Source organism: Nipponia nippon, unplaced genomic scaffold (genome assembly GCF_047370975.1).
Source record: "Nipponia nippon isolate SJK-2023a ecotype South Korea unplaced genomic scaffold, ASM4737097v1 scaffold_1, whole genome shotgun sequence".
NCBI classification, from domain to species: domain Eukaryota; kingdom Metazoa; phylum Chordata; class Aves; order Pelecaniformes; family Threskiornithidae; genus Nipponia; species Nipponia nippon.
The window spans coordinates 2,618,667-2,638,315 of record NW_028262290.1 but is presented as its reverse complement, the minus strand read 5'-3'; the positions used below and the strand labels follow the sequence as shown (position 1 = coordinate 2,638,315).

General features: G+C 44.4%; 1 protein-coding gene across 3 annotated transcripts in view; it reads left to right on the top strand.

Annotated features, from left to right (window-relative positions):
* Window positions 1-19,649, top strand: part of ADGRB1 (adhesion G protein-coupled receptor B1) — a 281,739-nt gene that overhangs the window by 217,595 nt on the left and 44,495 nt on the right. For all 3 annotated transcript variants that reach the window (XM_087739596.1, XM_087739512.1, XM_087739670.1), the window contains 4 exons: window positions 3,623-3,725; window positions 7,732-7,882; window positions 12,162-12,231; window positions 19,487-19,553. In XM_087739596.1, the coding sequence (XP_087595722.1) occupies window positions 3,623-3,725; window positions 7,732-7,882; window positions 12,162-12,231; window positions 19,487-19,553 (391 nt within the window). The remainder of the gene's footprint in view (window positions 1-3,622; window positions 3,726-7,731; window positions 7,883-12,161; window positions 12,232-19,486; window positions 19,554-19,649) is intronic.

Sequence of the window (19,649 nt, the reverse complement as noted above, 5' to 3'; positions counted from 1 at the left end):
CTTTCGTCGCCTTGTCCTACTGGCAAGGTTTGCTCCCAGGCACCCAAGTTCCTGTACCTAGTGGCAGAATCTGGGGAAAAAAATAATACCCACTGCCAAGGAAGAGCGAGCTGAGGACCATTTAAGTAAGCTGGACATTTACAAGTCCATGGTACCAAATGGGATGCATCAAGGGTGTCGAGGGAGCTGGCTGGTGTTACTGTGGAGCCACTCTCTATCATCTGGGGAGGTTTCTGATGGCTGGAAGAAGGCAAATGTTACACCCATCTTTAAAAAGGGCATACAGGAGGATACAGAGAACAACTGGCTCGTCAGCCTGCTCACAGCCTCTGGGAAGATTAAGGAGCAATTAGTTATAAAGGTTATTTCCAGACAAAAGGATGGACAAGAAAGTGATTGGGAATAGACAGCGCAGATTTATTGAGGGCACATTGTGCCTGACTGACCTGTTTCCTTTTGTGATGGGATGACTGGTTGCATGGAAAGTGGAGAGAAGTAGGTGTTGCTTATTTTGACATTACCAAGGCCTTTAACACAGTCTCCCGTAGCATCTTTGTATCCAGACCAGGGAACTGTGAACTGGATTGGTGGCTTCTAAGGTGGCTTAATAGCCAGATGGAGTTCATGCAGGCTTAAAGGGTGATGGTCAAAGGTTTGAAGCCTAATCAGGAGCTGGCTATTAGTTGCATCTGACTATGGCCAATATTGTTTAATGTCTTTTTTAACAACCTGGACGATGGGGCAAAATGCACCTTCACCAAGTTTGTGGATGATGCCAAATTGGGAGGAGTGACTGATATGCTGAAGAGCAGCACTGCCATTCAGAAGGACCTCAGCAAACGGGAGATATGGGCTGGAGAAATGGTACAACAAAGAACAATGCACAGTCCTGCACCCAGGACAGAATAACTGCATGGAGCAGGATGGGCTGGGGACTGACTGGCTTGCTAATGCCTCCACAGAGGAGGCTCTGCAGGTCCTAGTGGGCAACAAAATAGAACCATAGAATCATAGAATGTCCTGAGTTGGAAGGGACCCACAAGGATTATCAAGTCCAACTCCTGTCCCTGCATAGGACAACCCCAAAATTCACACCATTACCATAATTTGGAAATGAATCACCAGTGCACCTGTGCAGCAATGAAGGCCAACATTATATCGGGCTATATAGGCAAGAATAGAGCCAGCAGATCAAGGGAATTGATTATTCCCCTCTGCTTGATACTCTTGAGGCCACATCTGGAAAAGTGTGCCCAATATTGGACTCCCCCAATACAACAGACATCAGCACACTGGAGCAAGTCCAGCATATGCTTAGGGAGCGGGAGAACATAATGTAAAAGGAGGCAAAGGGAACAAGGCTTCGTTAGCTTGGAGAAGAGGAGACTATTAAGGAGGAGTCACAGAGAAGTCAACTTGGAGAGGTGTACAGTGAAAGGTCTAGAGGCACCAGCTGCAGCAGGAAAAAAGTCCAGCTGGATATAAAGAAAAATACTTCTTCACCATGAGAACAGTTAAGCACTGTAACAAGTCATCCAAAGAATGTGGTGGCATTTCTGTTCTTGGCGATTTTCAAATCTTGATTGGAAAAGACACTGAGAAACCTGATCTGACTTTGAAATTAGCACTTTTTCATGCAGAGGATTGGACTGGGAACTTGAGAGATTTTTCCCCAACCTAAATTATTCTGATACTGTGATTCTACATGTTGCCAACCCACGTCTCATTCTTTGGAGGTTCAGGGATCTGGGGAACAGGATGGACTCTCAGTGCATGAAGGGAAGCATGGAGAAGGGAAAAATTTGTTTAAGGGGGAAAAAGTCTGAAGACAGCTGGATTATCTTCCCTTACATTCACATACAGACTATACTTATGGTCAGCTTATTTCTTACCTTTTTTGACCAGAAGAGACTTTCAAAGTACGCACTAATGCCAGCTGGATCACAGTGTTGCTACACAGATTTATTACGTCTCATTCCCGCCAGGACAGAGTCCAAATCTCCCTTTCTATCCCCTAGAAGCTGCTGACTGGAGACCTGGTGTTTTATTTCACACAATCAAAGCACAGATAGATTGATGGCTCAGTACCCTCCAGGCACAAATGGAATAGGATCCAGGTGATGCACATCATTGTATTAAGCCCAATGAAATGGGGAAATTTGGGATCAGATTGACCATGAAAGGAACCAGGGGCTCGTTTTGCACCAGTCAACCCAGTTTCTATCTGAGCTGGAAGTCTAAATTTTGCAGTCTGTTCTGGGGTTGGGTGAGTTTCAGGGAGAATTACCTATAAACCAGATTTCCAACAGACTGTGTGTAAGTTCAGGCTACTTTGCATCTGTGACTTTTTTGTATGCAGGGAAGGGTATCCTCAATGTTCGTGTTTTTCTGACAGTAAAACTCAGAGGGAAGTTAAAATGAAAGTTTTGCACCCTTCAGTAGTTCTAAAGCACATATTTACCCTTGGCAGAACACACATGTGCAGTAAACTTGTCCTGCCCACCTAGTCAGAAACTCAAAACTCTGCAACCAAAGCACGACCAACTGATTCTTGCTAAAATTAGTTGATGAAATTAAATTCCCAGTAGAAATAGTTGATGTGCTGGAATATAGGAAATAATCCTGCATTAGCCTCCAGGGATGAGCTGGTTGATTAATAGATCTGTTTCTAATTTCTATAAGCATCAGCATCCACTCTTCACTCATCTGGTATTCAGGCAGGACACTTGCCAAATCACTGAGATTATTCACATGTATGAGTGTTGGTATGGTCAGGTCCTGACTCAATCCTTGAGGACTTCCACTTTTGCAATTCCCTTGAAGGCATAAAAGTGCCTTCAAAGAAATTTTCCTCTGTAGCCAGTGGTTTGAATTAGTTGTCATGCACATACCTCAGCAGCAAGTTGGTTCTGTGCTGCACGCCGCAAATCAGAAATGACAAATAGCTTGGTCCTGCAAGGTGCTGAAGGCAACAGCTTCCTAACTTGGATCCCTGATGTCCCAGACCCACAGCTGCAGTTACGTATTTGGCCTAGTTTTGAGAAGTGTTAAACCTCTCCATCTGGGGAAAAAAAAAAAGCCACAAATACTTCTCACGTCAGGATGGGTTGTTAGGTTATACAAAGGGAAATGCTGAATCACAAACACACTGTTGTGAAGGTGCATGCATTTGTAATCTGCTTTCATCGCCAGCATGCCTGTGGCTCTTCTTATTTGGGAATCTTTCCATGTGTTGCCTGTATGTTTTCTTCTAAGCTCCTTTTCAAGTCCCCTTTCAAGTATGCAGAACTGAAGAAGACTTGCAGCACTCTACTCTTTTAGGAGGGGCTCAGACTAGGGACCAGTCTGGCCCCTAGTTTGTTGACTCATGCTCATAACTCCAACATTGATGGGGGAGGATGGAGAGATCTGTGGGCTGAGCACTACACCCAAGCTCTTCCCCCTCCATTTTCCCCTTGTTCTTGTCTGTTAAACATACAAGATCTGCAGGAAATGGGCAATCTCTTACCATGGGCTTCTGTAGAGGCTGGCCCAGTGCAACCTGCACCTGGTTGATGCTTTTCAGAGGTAACAATGAAGTTGTAACAGGGTGGATCTCCCTCCCCCTCTTCTCTTGCTGCAGGTATATTCGGTCAGAGCGCTCTGTCATTCTTATCAACTTCTGCCTATCTATCATCTCCTCCAATGCTCTCATCCTGATCGGACAGACCCAGACCCGGAATAAGGTAGGAGATCGGTTGGGCTTTGTTTGTTTGTTTGCTTTTCCCCTGATTTAGCACTGAAATGATCCATTCAGGCAGCGCTTCCTCATTTTTCCTCCATCTGTTAATTAGCGACATGTCAAAGACATGACTAAATGGCAGATTTCAATTTTCTCTCTCGCTCTCTCTTTGATAATTTGTCAGCATCCTCAGGGCTTTGATTAAAACCAATGTGATATTTTTGAATATCTGCCTAGAGTAGCTGGCACATGGCACAGTGAAGAAACATGGTTATTTGCAAGGCTTTAACGATTTTATTTTCCAAAAATTACACAGACAGACAGATTGAGAAAAGGCTTTTAAAAAAACCCCTCCAACACCTCAGCTTTACATTTATTTCTCCAGCAACTTTTATACTCTGAGCTTAAAGTGCTTGGCAGATGTTAGCAAACACAGCCACAAAAACCACCTTTTTTTTAGAGTAGGAAGCATTGCCAGACGCGCTGTCCACACTGCAGAGCCAGGGGCCGCGAGGGACTTACTGCAGATCACAATGTGACTCGAGCAGTAAAGGCAAGACTTAACGTGGATTTTCAAGCCATGTGCACTGGTTGTGTGTACATGCCTTCCCATGTTGCAGACCCAGCTGGAGAGGCACGTGTTGCCTGTATGATTTTCTCCAGCTAAAGGACTTTCAGTTTCCCAGTTGGTGTCTGGCATAACAAATCACTGCTCATCATTAGTATTTTCCTGTTGTACGTTTTCCCATCTCCCCACATGCTCCAACCATCCTAACTCCACTAAGCAGAACAGTGAGGCAAGGAGTGTCCTCCAATGCTCCTGCTGCCAAAGTCGCAACCAGAAGTCAAAATTTAGTTTTTAATTAACAGTAACCAGTGACCAGCCAGTTTTTTCAAGCATATACTTTGGCAGCCAGGGCATGCTGTCACTTTTGGAAGCATTTCTGCAGACAAGCCCCAGGGTTTAATGAATCACAGAAACTCTATTCTATGGAGGGCCCTTAGGGTTAGGGCTAGGTTATGTTTTAGGGAAAGCTTTACAGCTACTTGAGTCAGATGTGTGTAGAGAAGTGTGGAGGGATGCAGCCGGCCAACTCTGCTCCTATTAAACAAATGCCCTTCAGAAATTAACTTTGCAAAACAGACCTTTCTTTCATGGCCAACATGGTTTTCTCAGGGCAAGAGGTGGAGAAAGGGTGAGCTAAGCTCTCGCTTTCCCTGAGTGCGTTGTCTGCAAACCCAAGTATGTGCTAGGAGCTTCTTTCCATAGAAAGAAAGACTGAGGGATGCTCAACATGTCAAACCATGGCTGGACCTCCTCTTTGGTTAGTCTTCTTCACCCCAGGACAGGAGGTGGATATCTTCACCCTCTCCCATCCCCTTCAGAGCACAGTTGTGAGCCCAGGTTCTCCCTCATGCTTTTTCTCACATTACTCTGAGTGTTCGCTCTCAGAGCTGTTAGTGGGGATTCAAAGCTCCCGGCTGTGATTGCATGAGGCAGATTAGCTCTTTGCACATACATATGCATGAAACACCATAAATAGAAAGGTTATTCTTGGATTTCCGCTCAGCCATCTAGTAAACAGTCTCTGGCAGGGAACAGAGAAAGAAAACTATACAGAGAAGAGACGAAGGAGTGTAAATTAGGAATTTATTCACATTCAATTATTGATAATGGAGCGTCTTAAAATTTTGGTGATTGATTTACAATTGCAGTTACTCTGGGAGAATTCTATGATATTAGGTTCCCTGGAAATGCCAAATTCTCCCTTGATTTCTATCCATGTAACCTCAAAGGCAAGACTCCACGCCTGGATTTGCTAAGCTTTTTGAAGATGAAAGGCCTGGGAAAAGGCTAAAAAATTACAGTCAGCAATAACATGATACAAAAGAAATGAATGCTGCATGAACTGGCCGTATCTCAAAGGCATGGCTACATGCTGCAAGGAAACAGATTTCTCCTCTTAAAGGAAAACAAGGGCTAATGGCCTTGACAGACTGACGAGCTCTGCCAGATCTTTCTGCAGCAGCTTGGGACATCATATCCCTGTGCTTAGGCATTCATGGAGATTTTTTTTTTCCTTACAAGGAAGGAAAAACCTGCAGCAGAGGAAGCAGAAGCAAATATGTGCTTGCCCATCAGTGGGCCAAGATCACAGCCTGGTTTCAGTTGAGGCAATGGGTTTATACTGGCCCAGCTGAGACATGCATATTTCTGTTGTGCTCCCCTCCTCTCTTTTCCTTCCCTTTCTATCAAAACTACCTGATTGAGAAAAAATACCCAGAAAATTTATCTCTCTGGTGTAAAATTGGAAAGCAAAGTTTTTCTCTCCCCTTTACAAACTGCTGGCAATCTGGGCAGAATTGTGTTGGTGCAGAAAAAAATCAAATCGGTAAAATGAACCGTGTTGTATCTCATGTTAGCAAAAAAAAAAACAAAAACGTTCTAAAATAACAGTCTCTTAAAATACATTCAGGAAAGCATCCTGTGTTTGTAACTGTTTTATGTAGGTCTGTAAGCTGATGAATAGCCACCACCTTTTCGGGATTCTTTTAAAATGTGAAAATTACTTGAAATTATCATATTGAACTGTGTTATTTGTACTGAGCTGTCATCCAGAATCCATTTATAGCAGAATACCAAGGGTTTTGGTGTCAAATACAAATATGGAACACAAAGACAGTTCCTGTCTCAAAGAACACACAGTCTTACTTTTATTCACAACCTCTGATAACGTCGGTTTGTGCCAGTGTATGAATCGAGAGCAATCCGATAAAATCATGATAAAAGACACTCTGTGCATGAGAGGTCTGTGTTAAAAGATGCTGGTGGATGAAAAAAGAGGAAGATTCATTGACCGTAAACCTGAAGTCCATGTTTCCTGATATAACTCAAAGCAGAGAAATTCTTCATTATAAACCTCCCCCTCCCCCTACCCTGAATGCCTTACGCCCTTTTTTTCATCCAGAGTCACTTTTAAAGTCTATTTGCTCTCCCTTCTCCTTGGGAGCCACTGGAGTTTCTTTCCATCATTTTCTTCTTGAGTACATTGATTCACAGTTTCCGACTCGCAGATGGTGGAAATTAAGCACAGCTCTGGCAGAGTTAAACAGAGCGGCACCAATTTGCACCAGTGAAAGATTTGGCCTTGCTGAGTTAAAAACAAAGACGAGCTTGTCAGCTTTCCAGTCCATCTCCCTAGCACTACAGGATTGTTCTTCATAATGCATTTGCTAGTACTTTCCCCAGTTTAATTTTAAATGGCTTAAGCTCCTGCATTTCCCTTGAGAGATTTCCCCACTGAGTAGTAGAGCTCACCATTATGAAATTCCTTCTAATGTAGTTTCTTTTTTTTTTCCTTTCTTTTTTTTTTTTTCCTGTCTGCTAGTAGTTATATGCTCTTGGACAACTCTGCACCTCTCATGTTTGCAGTCCTTACCAGCCCCTGGCAGCCGTGGTTTCACCCAGCTCTCATGGCTTAACTCTTTCACTCAGCAATCCTTCCCTGGCAGGGACACTGTCTAAATTGCCTTCCTCTGATTTCATATCTGCGGCTGGGCTGCCAGTGACATGGTGCTTTGCAAACCTTTTGAGCTGAGATTAGTGCATGGCTTACTAACTGCTCTGTCCTCCCCGAAAGGATCGTGGCAATGGTTTTGATCATTTGGAAAATAAATATATCTTGCTGAAGCCAAGAAAGCATCAGGATGGGACGTGGGCTCAGACTTCAGCAAAAGTGTTAACCATGGGCTTATCCTAGAGCTCATGCTTAAGAGCAGACGATTTCCACGCAGTACTTAAATTTGAAGCAAATGCTTTGGTCCTTTGCTAGGTCAAAGCTTGTGGGGGAGACTGCCTCCTCCTAAAATGTCTTTTTGTGTCCTGATCTCCATGACCTTGCCTTCCAGAGCCTGGTTTGGAAGCATCTCCCTGTGCCTTCTGCTCTCCTACGCGCTGCTGTCTCCGCCTGCTGCTCCTCTCACGTGTCCTCCTTTCCTCCTCTCTCCAGGTGATATGCACGCTGGTGGCGGCTTTCTTGCACTTCTTCTTCCTCTCCTCTTTCTGCTGGGTGCTGACCGAGGCTTGGCAATCCTACATGGCCGTGACGGGCCGGTTACGGAACCGCATCATCCGCAAGCGCTTCTTGTGTCTCGGATGGGGTGAGGATCCTGGGTCTGCGGAGCAGCTCCCCCAGGATGGGGGGAAGCACTGTCCCCACACCGGGATGCGGAGTGTAGAGGGTCCGGGCTACAAGAGGGACTGATGCTCTGCAGAAGGCTTGGCAGAGGGTGCTTACAACCCTTTTGGGGGTGGCAAGAAGGACAGAGATGGCTAAAAATAGCATGAGCAAGAGCCATAAGTCCTGCCTGCTGCCCAGTGCACCCAGGGGCCACACAAAATAGATGAGTCAAGAGGGGCTGATTTTTCAAAGGGTATTCTGGGGGTGGTTTCTCCTGGGTTTGGGTGTCTTCCTTGCTTTTTCCTTTTCTCTCTCTCGCTGTCTCCTTCCATGTGCAACCTGGAGTGAAGCAAGCTCTGAAATCCCATCTCCATGGCAGCAAGGCCTTTCATAGACAAATAAACTGTGAGACTGGTGCAGATGCTTGTAACTAATTTTTCTCCCTCTGCCTCTTCTGTATATTTAATTTATTAGCCTTAAATGATGCATTCTGTAGTAGAAAACAAACACAAACCCATAACCTGGGCTTTCAAAGCAATAACAAGCGCACGTTTGAAAGGAGCAACTGAACAAAAAGTTGCTTAAAAGCGAGCAGGCAAAAAAGAGAAAGGGAGAGAGAAAGCGTTGTGCATCTGAGCTGTATTAGTGTCTCGTTTTACTACTGAAGTCAACCATTTCACCCCAGGCAAGATATTTCTGATGCTTACGAAGCTCCCTGATGTGATTTATTCTGGCACATCAAGAGCCGTCCTCGTTCCAGCACCTGCATCCCTTTAAGTTTTCACTCCTAGCTTTTGCTTACGAAAGGAAATAAATTGTGGTGTTGAAATATAGTGTTTGTGTGTAGTAGGAGCATAGCCACATACATGCAAAGCACAGGCTGCATGCGCCTGTGTGTGTTCATGCATATGTTTCCACACGAGCATTCTGTGACTCGAGGAACATCAGGGATATCCAATGCAACAGACTAATAGCTTTTCTAGGTAATAAAAATGGATTTTTCTGATTTGTAAAAGCTGGGACAGATGGGCATATCAGCCAAGGGAATTTTGGATGAGCAACATTCACATTTGTAGTCTGTACAGATGAAAAAAAAAAAACCCACGCTACATGTGTAGAAGCATAATTTGCACTGCTAGTAAAATGTAGTCATCTCTAAGCTAGGATGCACTGGCTGATAAATGATGCATAATAACCATTTGGAATAGGTTAAGACAAGAAATGAAGAACACTCTCGCCTATTAAGGCAGCAAGGGAATTTCTGATATTTAGCATCCTGCTAGACTTCAGCTGTAGAGCTGGGATTAATGGTACTTCTAAGAGGAAAGAGGCTGAAAATACGTTTTAAAGAGCATAATCTGAAATAATTAGCACAATTCACTTTGTCATGGGCTGATTCTCCCCCTTTTCCCCCTTTGCATATTAGCATTTCTCTAAGCCCTTGTTCTAGATGTCTTTGCCAAGTTCTCAGCTGCTGTCAGCTGTAGCTCATTGAAGCTACAGTGGTTTTCATCAGCAGTCAGGTTTATTCCCTGTTTTTTTGTTCTCCTTTTGGGTACAAAACTTTGCCTTTCCAGAAAAGAGTTTTTAGCAATTAGAATTTTTTTTTATTATTATTTAGAACAGACAGACAAACTGTTCCCTAGAAACAATTCAGTCATCATATTTAGCCCCAGTACAGAAGAAAGAATTTTGTCACTCTTTTTACGACCATGTCATAGTTTCCACAATTGGATTTTTAATGCTGCCACAGCTCAGACTCTGACTGGGTCTTCAGTTGTTTGTAACAGTTATGGCTCTTGCTAGTTATTAGCAAACAACCTTTTCTAGTGGGACATGATGAACACCTGACCTGATTCTCCTCTGGCCTGGCAGTACAAAACTCTTCAAAACAGGTTTCTCATGCATTTATGTGGAATTGTGAATGTAAAATTCACTTTCTGCAGAAAGTCCCCAAGACCTTGCCAGTGACTACCTAGCACGAGCAACTGCCTAGAAGGCTGATACAAACCACACACAGTATATGGAACAGACCAGTTAGGAATAACTTTCTTTCAAACAATCAAAAAAACAGAGTAAATGTTTTGATTTTTTTTTTTTTTCAATCTAATCACATCTAGTTGTGATTAGACCATTAACAGCTCTCCCAAAGCGGAGGAGTACAGCACCCCTCATTACGATGCTCTTTGGCTTAGCTACCGTGGCATAGCTGCCACCTTCAGTAAATGCTGCTTGTACAGATCCATTTTCAGCACAAGCTGGGGCTCCTACCCAGGCTCGGTACGAGCCAGTCCCTGTAAGCTGACAAGATCACAGCCTGAGTCTGTATTTCTGCATAATTATCACGTCTAAGAGAAGCACTTCACAAAGAACAAGGTGCTATTTTTGGTGGAGTCTTAGCCAACTCTCCACTTTCACAGGGCCTCTTGCATCAAGCTACACTCCTGAAAAAGTCTTTTCACAGGTGGTTTCTTGGTGTGCTTGCCATGGGATGCCATATTGGTGGCATCGTAGTGAATACAGCACCCAGAATATATCCAGATGAAGTGTGAAGGAGGCTCAGCAAGGGGAGCAACAGACAACTAAGAAAAAAAAAGAAAAGAAAAAAAAGAGAAAAGAAAAAAAAAGAAAATAAAAAATAAAAAAAAAAAAAGAGACATCTTTTAAACCCACTGCCTGTTGGTTTTGGACTGATCAACGTGAGCTGTGCTTGGAAATCTCATATGGGAAGAGAAATGGGGGAATCTCATATGGGAAGAGAAATGGGGGAATCTCATATGGGAAGAGAAACCTCAGCCTTATACTGCCCAGCTGGCTGCAGACCCTCACTATTAATCAATCTTGCGATGATTTGTATTGCTGAGTGACCACCTTGCCAGCAGGGTGATTGTTTGGATGCTGTGTCTGCACATGCCTTCGATCTATAACATCTTCTGCAGCCACCTGCCATGACCTCTACAGCACACGAATTAAGGTCTTGTCAAGAAGCACTAATCCTAGCTGGCTACTGATCCTGCTAAGTCTTAATGGGATTTGCCCATCTTTAGCATTGAGAGAGCTTAATTCATCGTGTCACGAAGAGGAGGGCTATAAAAAGCCACATGGAGACCTCTGTAGTTGAAGAACCAGATGTTACTAGCTGATATCCAGGCATTTCTTTCGGGAAAGGGGAGAGCTGGGCTGGGGCTAGTGAACCAGAAAAGTACCCAATCTCCTCCGTAGATCCTTGAGCAGTTTATCGTGGCAGGGATAAGAAGGATCAGAACACTATTAGCAAGATGTTGTGTCTTTTGCTAGTTCTGATTGCACCTAAGCATTCAAGGACCCAACAATTTCAGGACTTTTTATGAGTTTTAGGTCAATAACCAGCAGGTTGCACAATAACAAGCAGGTTTTCTTCATACTCCTCGCTCTAATTTTATGGGAGCTTCTATCAGTAAGATCAAGGGTGTAGCTTCACGCCCTTATGCACCTGAAATGACATCCCATGCTAGCACCATTAGCTCATGACGCCCTGAAGATAAATTGTACTTTGTACATTGTGGCGTCCCAGCCACAGACTAACGTGCTCATCCTTTGCAACACTCATAATGAAGTGTGTCTTCTCGAGGGCAGCTGGTTTCTCTTAGTTTATTCTCCTTTGGACACAAAAAGGGAGCAGGTCTCTGGCAAGAGAAGTATCCTGGTTTGCAGAAAGATCTGATGTTCTAATGCTCTTTTCCATTGTTGTTCAGAGGGATCTGCTATATCATAGATCATGGCCCAGCACTTCAGGGACCTGTTTGGGATAGGGAGAACTCAGTTTCTGTTTCCTTTTCTGTCTCATTTGGGGCGAGATTTGAACCTGGTTTGTTCATCATACATTATGTTAAGAGCAAACATAGCTCTTAATCTCCTTGCCAGCTTCTTTGAGTTGGCTTGTGGCGACACCCTTATGTATTCCTGGCCAACTTGTGTACCTAAGAATAAAATGAATATATTTTATGCATCTGCATGTACTGTCAGTCCCCACACAACTGCTGAGACCACAGCAGGATATGAATTGATTACAGCTGATGGCATTTACTTCATTAGCAGAGGTAACAAGGGTTCATGCTTTTGGCTCTGAAGGTCCTGAATTCAGTCTCTGCCAAAGACCCAGGCTGGGACAGATGGTGCTAGAATAACACTGAGAAGAATGGAGTATATTATGCAGTTGAGTGGGAGAAGAGCTGCGTATATGCTTAAATGACCAATTTTCTCTTGTTTCATTTCCATAGGGCTCCCTGCCTTGGTGGTTGCCATTTCTGTGGGATTTACTAAAGCCAAGGGGTATGGCACCGTGAACTAGTGAGTAAAGGAGCTCTTTTTTTCTTTTTCTTCCTGTCTCACCCTCCATCATTTTTGTCAAAATCCAGTCACTGACCCGCAGGAGCTAGGGTAGGAGCTAAATTCTGGTGTACTGCCCATGGCAGAGGGAAGCAGGGATGATGGGAGAGGAAGGAGCCATCCTGCCTCCTCAAGCCATCAGCTGGCTGAGGTGGATTGTGTATTCCTTTAAAAATGAGTTCACAGGGACTAGTTAGATTTAACTGTTGCGTATATGACAACACTTTGATCTAAGTACCTCCTACTTAGAGATTTTTTAAAATTTATTTTTTTAGGGGGAAATGTGGAATATTTAAAGTTTAGGATGTTTAAAAATTAAAAATAGCTTTTGTGTTTATCTATTTAATGGTTTGCTTGGTTGGTCTCAGGTTTTCCAAATAGCTCAGTTCAGTTTTAGGCACCAGAAGGAGCATGAGTTTTTCAAACCAAGGTTTTGAAAGCAATCTGAATTTGCCTGTTTTCTGAATTCTATAGGATTTGCCTTTAGGAAACTTTTATTTACATGTAACAGGGGAAGGAAGGCAGGGTAGAAATAACAGAATAAGACTGTGCAGAGGTAAAAAATACATTAAGGCAAGGCTGGAATCACTCAGAGCTGAGCATTACTAGAACTTAAAAAAAAAAAAAAAAGGAAAAAGAAAGTATTTTTTCACTGTACTGTGAAAAAGATATCTTAGAAATTTTATGCATAGTGGCAGCCAAAGGATAATATTTTATGTAGCGATATATCAGGCCTTTCCCTACTGCAACCCATCATTATCCAGAGCCTTCCTGCCCAGTGGTTTGCATCCAGTATGAACAATGTTTAAGACAAAAGCTGGAGATGTGGCCAACAACAGATGAGGGTTTGATAGATCCACTGAGAAAATGTCATGTGGAATCCCTGCTCTTTCTCAATTCCTACCATATTCTTCACACCCACAACCCAATGGTCCAGGGTTTGCATTTTGATTGCAGGAGAGTATTAAAACAGCACAGCAGCATTCTCCATTTGTTTTGAAGTCTAAATTACTGCAGTCTAAATTACTGTACAATAAATGGGCTCAGGAGTGTGGGTTTGTCAAATGCAAATCCATAGATACAATTTCTGAAGCCTGTGCTGGCATCAGGATGCATTGGCTGTACCTGTCCTGACTTGCCTGCCCCAGCTCAGGTGACTTGGCTTCAGTGTGTCCTGGTGGAGAAGGATCCAGTGCTTGTTGTATGACTCAGAAGAGGACAACACACAGCCTGGCTTTCAGAAGTGCTGTTGAGATCCTAAATGTGCTTTAGCTTTTCTGTGGGTCTGCTGTTTCTGGCGTTTTACTCCATGCAAGTCCATGAGAACAATTCATAATGAGCAAGGATCAGGGGAATGGGAGGGAGATCCTAAATATTTCTGCTTCCTTTCCTGTTTATAGACCGGTGGGAATTGGTGCAAAAAGCTCAGTAGCTACTTCCCCATTAATGCTTAAGGGCCACTGCAGAGTTTTGTGGTCAGTGTTGACCACACAAAAGAGCCTGGGCAGGGAAGGGAGGAACGTGCAGGAAAGCACACCCTATTTCACTGCCCTGGATCACTGGGTGCCAACATCTCCCCACCCCAGAGAAAAGCCCTCCCAGGCTGCAGCCAAAAGGGTGTCAATGCGTGACAAAACCTGCTGGACTCCTGCTTTGCTCTCAGATTGGCACACCATAGACGTGGCCAACAGGCTGCACTGACTTTCCATCATTCCCAGGGGATGCTTAAACACATCAGCTCTCCTTTTGCTGCTAATCCTCTGACTCCTTTCAGCCCTAAAGACTCTCTCACTCCTTGCATTCAAGGGCTGGATGCTGCCTGCCTCCCTGCCTGGCAGGCTGGCTGTCTGCCTGCCTGGGAGATGGCGGGGGATCCTGTGCTCCCAGCAGGAGCTTCAGCCCAAGAGTTCTTAGCTCTGCTGTCAGGGTGCTTGTCACCAAAATGGTAGGGGACCTTCACACTCCAGCAAGACCAGTTTGGTCCTCTTTTCATCCCCTTCCATGCTGCAGTCCAGTGTGTGGTAAAGCTGGTGAGTCCCAACAAAGTTATGAGAGGAGCAACAGTTCCTCTCAACCACGGAGAGCCCATCGGACATTCCTAATGCTGCCATCTTGTAATTCTTGTTGTTGGCTTTACTGAGAGCCAGAGCTAAACAGAGTTATCTTGCAGTCACGCACTCAAGCCAGCATCTCCGCCCCAAGCAGCGTGGATGTCCCCATGGGCGCTGGTTAAGCACTCCCCGCCCTGCCTCCATGCAGCAAGGGGCAAATGGGTGCACGCTGCTGCGCCAGGTGGATGGTGTGGTGGGTTCATGAGCCATGATGCCAAGCGTAAAATGGTGCTGAGCATCCCTGTAATGAGAGTTACATTTGCACATTAGTGCATTTTAAAACATGAAACAAATATTCATGTGGACCAACACTGTGCCCCAACAGACTGCAGTGCATTCACGCTTATCCCTGGTTTTTTGCTCAAAAGGCATAAAAGCTCTCTTACATTTATGTGTGGGGAGGTCCTTGGTTTTACTTCTCCTCTAGAGCAAAGTCAACATTACACAGCAGCAATTTCAGGGCTGACCTCCAAAACTTGAGGTTGTTCAGGTCTAGATTTAACGCTGTCTAATGCTAAAGGCATATAAACAGAATACAGACTTGGATAGAAGCTTGTCCCAGGATGTTTATTGGTTTCTGGCCATCACAGAAATGTGTGAGGTAGTTACAAAGCTTGGAGCTACAGCTCAGGAGCTATTTTAGCTTTGTCTCTAGTTATTATAGGGCATGGCCAGGGCATTTCAAATGGGCAGTGGCAGACTTTCAAGGCACGATGTTTCCATCTTGCAGAAGGAAGAAAAGACATTAGCTACAACACATCCCTCCCTGTGAAGCAGGGGACAAGAGCTGACCCGATAAACCACAAGGGACTTCACAGTGTCTTTCAAAGCTTCTTCCAACCCTGCAATTTCTGGATCCTAAGAGCAGTGCATTAGCACCCATTGGTTTTCTTGTGGAGATGGGCATTAAGACAAAGCAAGGCTCTGATATTTAGCTGAGCACAGGATTTGACACTCAACATGAGGTTTTTCTTTCTCATCCCACTCACAGTGGTAAAAAAAAAAAAACTTGATATCCATTTATGGGACATGATCAAGAGAGCATTTTGGGGACAGCTGCAACTGTTGAAGGCATTGCAGCTCTAATCTTGGTGTTACAGACTCCCAGGGCAAAGCTGGTGGAAGGGACAGTGTTTGAAATGCATAACGTGTCTCTGTGTCACTATGACTGAAACTGTTCATCTGCAGGGTATGCCTAGGCAGCCAACTGTAGTGGAGCAAGTTAAGGGAGGAACCTCCAACAGGGTGGTCTACCTGGGCCCTAAGCAAGATTTCACCCAGCTTTGTCCTGTCTTTTTTTTTGTACATGGGATGAAGCTATTCTGTAACAATAAAAACATAGCAGTATAGAGGTCTATCCCATCAAGACGTGGTAGCAGTCGAAGAGTTGGCCATGTCTTCAAGTTGTAATGCAGAAAGATCAGAGAGAGTGCTAAGTGTGGGAAGGCTGTAGATAATATTTACCCTTTAGCTGGCCAGACTGGGCCACTGAGTGGTAAGATGAGAAGGGAGAGAGAGGTTCAAATCAAAAATTGAATATGTACTGCAGGATTTGGACTGTGCCTCTGTTGTTTTCTGAGTGGGGATTCCCCAGCCACCATTCACTCAGAGGCCTTTATTGTTCAGGACACTTCTTCTGGAGTGCTATGAACTCTCTGTCTACAATGAGGGGAGGACATGAGGGGATTTTTCCTTTTTCTTGTCTGAACAGCATTTGAAAGGAGATTTTGCAGTTGCTTGGAGAGCTGCTGGGGTAGGGTACAGGCTGTACTTCCAGTCTCAAAGAAAGTCTTAGAGATAATGAAGGTGTAGAGGACTCGCCACTGCTCACCTCCTTGTATTAGGCTGAATGCCTGAACAATAACTTTCCTTTTAGCCAGTACGCCAGAGTCTGACTCTGGACCTCTAAAGCTTGACAAACTGCCTCCTAAAGATTGAACTGAGTAATTGAGGTTGTGCTACTGGTAGCTGGGAACTCATATCCTTCCCCTCAAGAGAGCCCACAAAAAGTTTTCCGAGAGCAGTGCCAAGACACAGCAAATTTCCAGGGGTCCTGGTGTGTCATTGCATCAGGGCTTCTGTCACCCACAGGCATCTCAGCAGCTTCTATATTAATCTCTAAATTAACACTGGTGGGACAGCCCTGATTCCCAGCTCTAGTCTAAGTTATATAAATATGTTGATTGTTCCATTGGGGCTGCTTAATTTTGCACACAATCGAGGTGAAACCTGTTGCTGGCAGAGCTGTACGGTGTAGTCAAGAAGGTCTCAGTGGAAGTCAACTCTTCACAGGACCAAGACAAAAGCCATCCATCTCACATCTTTGCTGTGGCAGATTCACAAAAGGATCAGATGTTTTGCAAAGAGGTCTTTTGTTGAACACAAGAGCTGCTGTCAATCGGGGAAGCACTGCTTAGAAATAGTAGTCTGGAGCTGCTGAGCATTGTTAAACCATTCCCTTACTCCCTTCTAGTGGTAATTTTATTTAAAAGAGATCTGTGAAGAGATGCCTTTGCAAGTACTGGGGAACTTCTTAGCGAAATGCAAATATTTCTGTATCTTGTAGGCACAAGCCTAAAAGCATCTCCAGTAGACTACTATGTTGCTGGAGTTTGCTGTTGGTTCCCCTTCTTGGATATCACTTTTCCTTCCCTTGCTGTCAGCCACCACCTCTGACAGCCTTGGAAATGCTTCAATTAAGCGCAGTGACAGGGAGGTCAGGCAGTCAGAAGGGATAAGGACCAGTGCTTGGTGATGTGTGAACTCGCCTTTAGAAAGCCTGATGCTCAGAGGGGAAGAGGGGCTGCCAGACTCCTGACATGAACAAAAACCCCTGTTCCACCAAGTCCTCATTGCTAATTGGAGTGCAGGACTGTCAGCTCCTTTCTTCAGCTGGTCTCAAAATTAGGATGGAGTTTTGGAGAAAAAGGTCTGGGCAAGGACGGGGATTTGGGAACCTTCCTGGTTCCCCCTGCCCTCTCCTTGCATTTAGGGAGACCTCGAGTTATTGCAGCCCTCCAAAGCTTCATTCTTATTCCCTCCCCCCCCAGCTGATTATTTGTTTTATTATTACAGCTGCTCAGACAGTTTGTGACAAAGCAACTTGCTATCAGGAAGAAATCAGAATTGATTAAATTAACACATTACAGGTTTAATTTAGAAATAAACAAGATGCAGGCCTCAGAGAAAAACAGAATGTCCTGCTTTCAATTTTCAATTTGAAATACTTTTTTTTTTTTTCTTTTCCCAAATGTTCTGTGTTTTGGGGCAAAAAAAAATAACATTTTTTGCGAGTCAGAATTGATACAAAAACATATGAGGCTGATCAACAAAATTGAAATGTTTCTAGGAAGGCTTTGTTTCCTGAGAGACTCTGAAAGGCAGCATCAGTTTGCTTCTGATGCAGAATGAAACCATATCGCTGAGACTACAGGCACGTAACTGAATTAGTGCAGGGTTAGCTGGGTTAAGAGCTTTGAGAAAGTCTTGCTCCATTGTGGTTGCCTGCTCTTCTCCTGTGGTAAATGCACGGTAGTTTACTGCTGAAACAGGATTAGTTCATCGCACATTTTCTCCAGGGTACTGTGATGTCAAAGCATTCAAACTTTCCGTGGGGTTGCTGACACAGTTTAAATTTGCATCCTCTCTTGCCCTGAAGTACCTAGTTTATGTGTCCATGCTCTGAGTTGCTGTATTCCCCACAAAATGGAAATTTCAGCTCCAGTGCTGCTGTAGCTGTTCATGACTGTCGCAGAGTCACAAACTGGTTGAGGTGGGAAGGGGTCTCTGAAGGCTGTCTGGTCCAACCAACCCGCTGCTCAAGCAGGGTCACCTAGAGTTGGCTGCCCAGGATCATGCCCAGACTGCTTTTGAATGTCTCCAAGAATGGAGACTCCACAACCCTTCTGCTCATCCTTTGCCAGTGCTCGGTCACTCTCACAGTGAAAAAGTGTTTCCTTCCTGACTTTATGGTCAAATCTGAAAATCCCTGTTGGCTACCCAGACACCCTGTGGTGCTCAGCTCTGAGGATGGGAGTGGGGTGAGATTTCCCCTGCCTCTCGTTACTTGTTTTTTTTACACCAAGTTTGTCAGTTTGGGGATGTCAGTGTGCAATGAGATCTGCACATGAATGTACGATGCAGTAGGAGCTCTGTGGGGACATCTGGAGTATATTTGTACTGTTTACATGAGAGATAGGATTCATCTCCCCAGGGATGTCTCCATCTGGGTTAAATGCACTGCTTACTTGGATGGTGAAGATCTGGTCAAGGCAGTCAATGGAGTTCAAAATGTGATTCATCTGATTGAATGTAGATGCCTCAACCTGGCCTCTTTTGATTGGATCTCTGCTGACTAGAAATGTCATCAAGAGTGACTGGCTCTGTGGTAGACACCAACAGGGCAGACATCAGCACTTAGTCAGAAGAGCCCCCTCAGTTTGTGTAGGCACTAGGCAGTTTAGGAGCCTGAATTCCACATGTGGTCAGTGAAGAAAGGAGATGTCCTTTTCAGGTTACATGGTGTGAGGGAGAAGGAACAAGCTGGTTTCCAGAAGAGGCACTACACACCTCACATTCAGCTCATTCCTTAAAAGCATCCACTTAAGGAGTGCTGTGAATTCCCACCTTGATGCTGTGTTGTAAAATTTCCCCATGGCAGCAAGCTCAAAGGGAGGATCCAGGAGAAATGTACTGCGCTTCTGGACCTGAGCCCCCAGTAGGCATAGTGGTTAGCAAATGAGCAAGGGACAATTTCCACTGTTTCTGCTCTTTTGCCTGAGTGAGTAAGACAAGAGCATCATCTTGCCAGCAAACTGATGCAACTGCTTCCAGGACCTGGTCTGAAACAGAGCACTATCATTAATTTTGCATGCATTCTTCTGTCGATCAAATGCCATTCTGCAGGCAGACCCCCAGGCAAATGAGCTTTTATGCAAGTTCGGGAGAAATGGGAAGCAAAACTTGCTTGCTGTAAAGTCTGAGACTTTTTTGCCATGGGGTATCACCTCCCAGGATGAAGTCTGCAAGCAAAGAGAAGAAGCAAACATGTGCCTGTTGGTGATGCTAGCCACTGGCTAACTTTCTTTTCTCTCTTCATTTTCCAGCTGCTGGCTGTCGTTAGAAGGAGGTCTTCTCTATGCCTTCGTGGGACCGGCAGCTGCTGTTGTTTTGGTATTTAAGCTTGGCTGAAAGCTTTTTTTTTTCTCTTTATCTCATAGCACTTTCCTTGTTCTTTCAACCCAAGAATGCCCCTCTTTATTTCCACTC